General features: G+C 42.6%; 1 protein-coding gene across 5 annotated transcripts in view; it reads left to right on the plus strand.

The window, feature by feature from the left end:
- Nucleotides 1-6,231, plus strand: part of LOC114506660 (adipocyte plasma membrane associated protein) — a 35,496-nt gene extending 29,265 nt beyond the window's left edge. For all 5 annotated transcript variants that reach the window (XM_028524459.2, XM_036009426.1, XM_028524460.2 and 2 more), the window contains one exon: nt 4,837-6,231. In XM_028524459.2, the coding sequence (XP_028380260.1) occupies nt 4,837-5,046 (210 nt within the window). In that variant the 3' untranslated portion in view covers nt 5,047-6,231. The remainder of the gene's footprint in view (nt 1-4,836) is intronic.
- The last annotated feature ends 2,342 nt before the right edge of the window (nt 6,232-8,573 follow it).

Here is an 8,573-nt window from a genome sequence, read left to right on the forward strand (position 1 = left end):
AAAAGGGACAATGGCCTCTTCCTGCCTTTCTGTCCGGGAGAAAGCTGTCTGCAAATTTTCCCTTGATGCCAGGCACTTCAGTTCCTCCCTGTATGCCACTGGTACCTTTTAAACTGTTACCCTGGTTCTGGAGCTCAGAGGGAGTGAGTCTTTGTAAGTTCATGTGTGGGTTCTTAATTTAAGAGGAACTCCTTGGGACTCCAGAACTTTTCCCCAGTGACTCAGTCCCCGCTGATTTTTGCAGCCAGACATTATGGGGACTTACCTTCCTGGCACTGGAACTCTGGTGTGGGTTTCCTGGTTTGGGGCTAGGACTTCTTGCTCCTGAGATATCCCTCCCAATTTTTTTATCCAACATATGTGGATTTGGGACCAGCCTGTTGCGTGTCTGTGCCCCTCTTACCAGTCTGAATGGATGTAGTTTCTCTAATTCCATAGTTGTCAGGCTTCCATTCAACTTGATTTCTGATGGTTCTGAGTGATGATTGTTATATAATTTAGTTTTAATTTTGATGTGGTTGTACGAGGAGGCTAGCCATGTTTATCTGTGCTGCTGTCTTGACTGGAGGTCCCAGAGCAGGTATTATTTTCTGGTTAGTTCACTCCTTTGTTCTTATTACTGAGAACAGTGTGTGGCACCCAGTAGGCACTCAGAAGTTATTATTGAAGACATGAGTGATTAGAGAGCTGAGACCATAAATATGAGACAGAACTAGAGTGGCAGGATGTGTTCCTGGTGAAATGTGATCAAAATCATCAAGGATTTTTTTTTGTTTTTAAGTTTTGAGACAATATCAGACTTAGAAAATTAGTAAGAAGGGTACAAAAAAACTTTTTCACTAACTGTTTGCCAGTAAGTTGTTGGTCTGATGCCCCATTCTCCTCAGATATTTCCAGGATCACAGGCCTTGTAGGAGGTTAGATTTTATTAAAAATGTAATCAGAGTCATTGAGGGTGGGTTTCTTTTTAAGTTTTGAGACAATATCTGACTTAGAAAAGTAGCAAGAAGGCTACAAAGAATTTTTTCACCAACTATTTACAAGTAAGTTGTTGACCTGATGCCCCATCATCCTCAGATACATTAGTTTATTTCCTATAACAAGGACATTCTCCCTTATGACCACCTGTCCAAACAGGAAACTTACATGGATACCAGTGACTAACACATCCAGTTCAGGTTGTTCCAGTTGCTCCAATGATGTCCTTCAGTTATTCAGTCCAGGGTCAGGCATGGCCTATAGTCAACACATCTCTTTATTCTCTTTCAGTCTGGAGCAGTTCCTCAGTTTTAACCTGTTGGTAGATACAGGTCAGTTATGTTTCATGATGCCTCTCCATTTGAGTTGTCAGGTATTTATCATGCTTAGATTCAGGTTATGCATCTCTGGCAGGGAGACCACAGAAGTGAAGTTGGGTTTTCAGTATGTTTTGTCAGGAGGGAAGTGCTGTAACCTTGTCCCATGCTGGTAGTGGCAACGTTTATCACCTGATTCAATGGCAAATGCCAGGCTTCTCCTGTGAAGTCATTCTTTTTCCATTTGTAATTAATGAGTATTTTGTGGATAGGTACTTTATAACTGGGTAAATATCAGCACGATCTCACGGTTGCTTATTATACTCAATGGGTTGTATAATCTATTACTATCATTTAATTTTTTATTTTTAAATATTTTATTTATTTATTTTTAGAGAGGGGAAGGGAAGGAGAAAGAGAGGAAGAGAAACATCAGTGTGTGGTTGCCTCTTGCGTGCCCCATACTGGGGTCCTCGCCCACAACCCAGGCATGTGCCCTGACTAGGAATCGAACCCACAGCCCTTTGGTTTGCAGTCTGGTGCTCAGTCCACTAAGCCACACCAGCTAGGGCTCATTATTTATTTTGATTGCTCAGTTGTCCAGCTTTATCCAGTGAGGGCCCCATCAGTGTGGCTTCTTGACCTTGGGCATGTACCTACCATTCTTGGAATCATCCATTTGCCCAAGGAGTCCTGGTTCTTTCTAGAAGAAATCTGGGCTAAGGGTATACATTGATTTTTGGGGGTATCGCTGCTCCCAGGACCCCTCAGTGGACAACAGAGAATGTATGCATGTGTGTGTATATATATAGATGTGTGTGTATATATATATTGAAAGAGAGAGAGAGAGAGGGAGAGAGAGAGAGATGGTGTTTATAAACACATTTACCAGCATTTTCATCTGTTTATTAAATTGAAAACCATAAGTAATGTTGGTATCTTTATTTCTAGTCTAGTACCACGGGACTTATTCTAGTTTTCTCCCTTTCTATATTTGTGCTTCCTTTCTCAAATAGCAAGAAACCTGGATCTCATTATCCTTCATACCTACTTGATCAATTCCCCAAATATCACCAATCTGTAGCCATTGTCACATGGCCCCTGCTAGGGCTCTAGCACCAACCTTCCTCCTCTCGACTGTGAGAGGGGGCCAGGCTTTCTTCCGAAGGGCTCTGATATCCGCATGACTGTCTCCCAGATAAACACCCTCTTCATCCTGCCTGTGCTCTGACAGCCTGTGTCAGGCCACCCCACTGTGGGGAAACTGTCTCAGCCTGCTTGAGCTCTGTCACCGTACTCTGTGTTACTGCCCTCTCCCTTCCTTTGGCATGGCCTCTCCCTCACCCTGTTCACACTGACTCCCTGGTCTGCACACATCTTCCCTGCTGAGACACACAAGCTGCTTCTTGACTGAATTGTTTGAGAGAGGAGTAATGTACTACAAATAATGTCTTAAAAAGATAACTGTAGGTGCTGTGTGGAGAACAGCCTGTAGTAAGGCTACACTGGGTTTGGGAGCCTGTGTGGAGGTGGTTGGAATAGCCAGGACAGGGAGTGGGGAAAGTTGAGGGAAAAAGTGGTACATGCACAGAAGATGACAAGACACCTTGATGCTGGGCTTGTGGGGTTTGAGAGAGGGGTTAAATGTGAGGGCTGACTTTCTGGTGTCAGCAGCTGGTGTCAGGAGCCCCATATCCTGAGCTGAGGAGTCTATTGAGTTTGAAGAGCTGTTAGAAAGTACAGCTGGAGATTGGTCCTGGGCAGTGAGGAATTTAGCACTGGGCATCAGAAAATAGAGGTAGAAGTTTGAGAACTTTCTAGAAAAGTGACTAGTTAAGCTAATGGGAAGGTATGGGCTCTCTTTAGGGATAAGATGGAGGGAGTGGAGAGGGGAGGAGTAATGGCTGATGGGAGATGGTATTTCATGGGTCCTGGGAAGTTTTATGGAATAATTTGAGCTGTAATGCATCTTTGATTGATTGCTATAGAACCTTCTAGAACACAGTCTCCTTGTATGTCTGAACATTTCCAGTGACTAGGAGACATTGTTCATTGGACATATGTGATTGTATAGCTGTTTTTCCTTATCTTAGAAGGTAGTCCTGTCTGGTGTAGCTCAGTGGATTGAACGTGGGCCTGCAAACCAAAGGGTCACTGGTTTGATTCCCAGTTAGGGCATATGCCTGGGTTGTGGGCCAGGTCCTCAGTAGGGGGCACATGAGAGGCAACCACACATTGATTTTTCTTTCCTTCTCTTTCTCCTTCCCCTCTCTCTGAAAATAAATAAGTAAAATCTTTAAAAGAGAAATAAAAAGTAAAAAAAGAAGGTAGACACCTGCCTATTAATTTTCATTTGTTCATCTTATGTAGTGGTGTCCTTTGTCATTTCTTACGGGTATCCTTCTATTCTGCCAGATATTACATGTTACCATCTGTTTTTCTTTGCCTAAAACCCTTCAATAGCCCTGTGGGCCTCTTGGCCCAGCTGAGCTAGGGGCTAGGTTTCTAGAAGGTTCCTGCTCAGCATAGAAGTGTTTGATCTCGACACTGGCTGCAAGGTGAGCCTAGAACCATTGTTATGTTTCATAGGGCAGGGACATGTTCATTTGACCTGCTGAGGTTCTTTTACATGAACCATCATTTGCATGATGCACAGCCAAAATATCTTAAATACAATCAGAGGGCTTGGCATTTATTCTGGTGAGGCTGTGCTGGTTTTAACCTGGCATTCTGGGATTGATGTCACTTTAGACCTTGGCCTCATGTTGTGTCTTCCTCGGATGTGATTTGTGCTTCTCTGTGTTCAGCCAGGTCATCCAGAGAGGTACCTACATGGCAAGCTTGGTGGGTATCACATAAGAACTATCAGACAGCCACTGTCATTGTTTGTGCTTGGTTAGCCTTGCCTTGTGTATGCAAGTGACAGGAGGTACCTTTGCCTGATCTACACAGGGGGCGGGGCTTAACATCTGTTGTAGGACAGGCCCTGTTCTAGGAATAGGGAGCTGGTTTATTCCTAGCTCTGCCCTATGTGGCTTCCCTTTCACTAGAAGAGCTGAGCCCTTTCCAAATCGTTAAGGGCTGTGGGGTCTTTTAAAAATTAAAGTCAGCTGAATAAATTTTAAAGAGCTTACTGGCTTTATTCAATGATTTAAGAATCAGGCAGGATCCAGTCTCAGAGACAGAAAGGAGATCCAAGGAGTTGTACGAAATGAAGGACTTTGACAGGCAGAAGGGAGCAGGAACAAATATGTCATACTAAGTAAAAATCAGGTTGGTAATTGCAAGAGTACTTCCTTTTAGAGGACAGCAGGCGTCTACCAGATTACCTAACTAGTGCTGGTGGGGGGATTCTGATTGACTGGCTTAAAATTTCATTTGTGGGAGAGCCTAAACTATAAGTTTAGTCTTGGTTTGGAGATGTGGAGCTTATTATCAGCTACTTCATTGTGGGCCTGTTGTCTTGTTTTTAAAAGGTTGGATCTACTTACAGCCTCTTAGACAGAATATAAACTCTTTTCACACTGTGCTTCCCTTCCAGCTCTTTAGTCAGGAGATGGTGATGAAGTTTCTGCCATGGTATAGCCTCGTCCTAGAACTCAGCGACAGTGGGGCCTTTTGGAGAAGCCTACACGATCCTGACGGACAAGCGGCCATCTACGTCAGCGAAGTGCATGAACATGACAGGCACCTATACCTGGGCTCCTTCAAGGCCCCATTCCTTGGCAGACTCAGCCTTCAGTCTGTCTAGCTGCCCTGATTGCAGCCCTGATCATGGCTGTGCCAGGAGTCACCACAATGGGCACCACACCTGGTTCAGGATACCATGGCCACAGCCCTTTTCACCTGTAGTACTGCTTCTTGGAAGTGTGGTGTGACCCTGCAGATGTATGGGCCCCTGTAGGACAGCCCTCACCTGGGTTTGACTTCTCATGCAGAGAGAAGCATAACATCTGCCATTGGAAGATAAGTTCATGTAAAGCTATTTTCTCTAAAAATCCTAAGTACAGTAAATTTTCCGGGACTTAGGGGATATCATGTACTTTCAGCAGGCCTTAGGCTTTGGTGGATAGAGCAGTAGATGAGTTGTCTCTGGATCTTGTTTTAGCTACTGGCTCTGTCCTGCCAGCCTCAATGTCTTTATTATAAAACAGGGTAATGCTTGTCTTACAGGGGGGAGTACAGGAAGGGCAAGGATTGCTCAGTGCAAAAGTGCATGGAGGCCAATGGGTGGAGCTATGCCAGCACTGATGTTAGCTCTGCATTCTCCAGAGTTGTGTGGGACATGGGCCCTTGATCCCTGGGGTTTCCCTTCCATTCTTCCCACCCTCTGGCCTACTCTGTCTCATAACAGGGTTTTTGTTAAAACTCCTGAGTCCCATCAATCATATAAAGGTAAGGAAGGACCTGAGTAAGTACATAGGAAAAACATGTTGATTTCAACAGCTCTAACAGGACTTGCTGGGTTTTTCTCTGAACAACCTACCACCCAAATTGAATGACCCAGCAGCTGGGTGAATTGAGGGGAGTCCTGTTTACACACCTTGTTCTTCATCTCTAGACCCACAGATGTAAATAGACCATGTGTTAATGTCATATTGACTTGACTGTCACAAGCCTGAAAGTTGCTGTATGTCTACACACTAGCCGTAATTTTGTTAGGGAGACCCATGAAATGATGATAATTAAACTTTTATGTGGATTAGTCTTTTTTGATGGTATTGCCAAGGAGTTTCTTCTCTACTTTAAATATAATTATTTTAACAGTGACAGAAATTTGATTCCATCCATTGTTGATATGGGTATTGTTTTGGCTAGGACCTTGTTTTAGGGACAGGCAGTTCATCTGATTTGCTCAGGACCTCTCGCGAGGTAGCAGCCAGCCTCAGGCCATTTCCTCCATGCTGCCTCCCAGCATAAATTCATTCTTGAACAAGTTGATATTGTACTTCTCTCTTATTTTCTAACCTACAAAATAGGTCTATTATCTATTCCTATTCTGTCCTAAAGAACAGGTTGTGCTTCTAGGATAGTTATATTTTTTTAAGATTCATTTTTAAAGATTTTATTTATTTATTTTTAGATAGAGGGGAAGGGAGGGAGAAAGGGAAAGAAACGTGAGAGATGTGAGAGAAAAACCTCACAGAAACGTGGATGTGAGAGAAAAACCTCATTCAGTTATATCTTGTATGTGCCTGGACCGGGAGCCAATCCACAACCTAGGCATGTGCCATTGACTGGGAATCGAACCAGCAGCCTTTTGCTTTATAGAATGATGCCCAATCCATTGACCCATACTAGTCAGGGCTCACTGGGATAGTTTATAAGGAATTTGACAAAGATAATATTTTACTTTATTTTTTTAACTTTATTGTTCAAGTACAGCTATCTACATTTTCCCCCCACTATTCCCCACCCCCCAGAGCCATCCCAGCCACCCTCCCCTGACCCAACACCCCCTTGGTTTTGTCCATGTGTCCTTTTATATATTTTTTTAGGTTTTAAAATTATATTTATTTAAACCTGTTAATTAAATATAGCACTAAAATATAAATAGTAGTGAGTGTTTCCGTCCATGCACAAAAGCCCATTGGGCATTATAGTCTTTTATTTTTTAAATTATTTTATTGTAGTACAGTTGTCTACATTTACCTCCTTCCCACCACTACCATTCCTCCCCAACCCAGCCATCCCCACCTCCCTCCCTTGCTTTCACCCTGCCTTGGTTTTGTCCATGTGTCCTTTATAGTTGTTACTGAAAACCCTTCTCCCTTTTTCCCCCATTACCCTCTCCCACCTACCCTCTGGTTACTGCCACTTTGTTCTTCATTTCAATGTCTCTGGTTATATTTTGTTTGCTTGTTTGTTTTCTTGATTAGGTTCCACTTAAGGGTGAGATCATATGGTATTTGTCTTTTATTTCACTGAGCATAATGCTCTCCAGTTCTACCCATTCTGTCACAAAGGGTAGGAGCTCCTTCCTTATCACTGCTGTATAGTATTCCATCGTGTAAATGTACCATAGTTTTTTGATCCATTCATTTACTGATGGGCACCTAGGTCGCTTCCAGCACTTGGCTGTTGTAAATCCTGCTGCTGTGAACATTGGAGTGCGTAGGTTCTTTTGGATTGGTGGTTCAGGGTTCTTAGGGTGTCATGCCAGCAGTGGAATTGCCAGTTCAAAAGGCAGTTTCATTTTTAGTTTTGTGAGGAAATTCCATACTGTTTTCCACAGTGGCTGCACCAGTCTGCACTGCCACTGAGAGTGCACTAGGGTTCTCTTTTCTCCACATCCTCTCCAGCACTTGTTTGTTGATTTGTTTATGATGGCTGTTCTCACCTGTGTGAAGTGGTATCACAGTGTGGTTTTAATTTGCATCTCTCTGATGGCTAATGATGCTGAGTATCTTTTCATGTCTCTGGGCCCTCTGTATCTCCTCCTTGGAGAAGTATCTGTTTAAGTCCTTTGCCCATTTTTTAATTGGGTTGTTTATGTTCCTGGAGTAGAGTCTTGTGAGTTCTTTTTATATTTTGGAAGTCAAACCCTTGTCTGAGGTATCATTGGCCAATATATTTTCCCACACGGTTGGTTTTCTTTTTCATTTTAATGCTCTTTTCTTTAGCCGTGCAGAGGCTTTTTAATTTGATGAGGTCTCATTTGTTTATTCTTTTCTTCATGTCCTTTGCTCTAGGGGACATTTTGGTGAAAATATTGCTGCATGAAATGTCTGAGATTTTTTTCTGCCTATGTTCTCCTCTAGGACTTTTATTGTGTCACGACTTATATTTCAGTCTTTTATCTACCTTGAATTTATTTTTGTGTATGGTGTAAGTTGGTGATCCAGTTTCATTGTTTTTCATGTAGCTGTCCAGATCTTCCAACGTCTGAAGAGGCTGTTTTTACTCCATTTTATGCTTCTTCCCCCTTGATCAAATATTACTTGACCATAGAGACTTGGGTTTATTTCTGGGTTCTCAGTTCTGTGCCATTTGTCTATGTGTCTGTTCTTTCCACAGTACTAGGCTCTTTTGATTACAGTGGCCTTGTAATACAGTTTGATATCACGTATTGTGATCCCTCCTACTTTGTTCTTCTTTTTCAAAATTGCTGCAGCTATTCGGGGTCGTTTATGTTTCCATATAAATTTTTGAAGTGTTTGTTTTATATCCGTAAAATATGTCAATGGTACTTTAATGCGGATTGTGTTGAATCTCTAAATTGCTTTGGGTAGATGGACATTTTGATGATGTTAATTCTTCTAATCCCTGAACATGGTA

Source organism: Phyllostomus discolor, chromosome 9, assembly GCF_004126475.2.
Source record: "Phyllostomus discolor isolate MPI-MPIP mPhyDis1 chromosome 9, mPhyDis1.pri.v3, whole genome shotgun sequence".
NCBI classification, from domain to species: Eukaryota; Metazoa; Chordata; class Mammalia; order Chiroptera; family Phyllostomidae; genus Phyllostomus; species Phyllostomus discolor.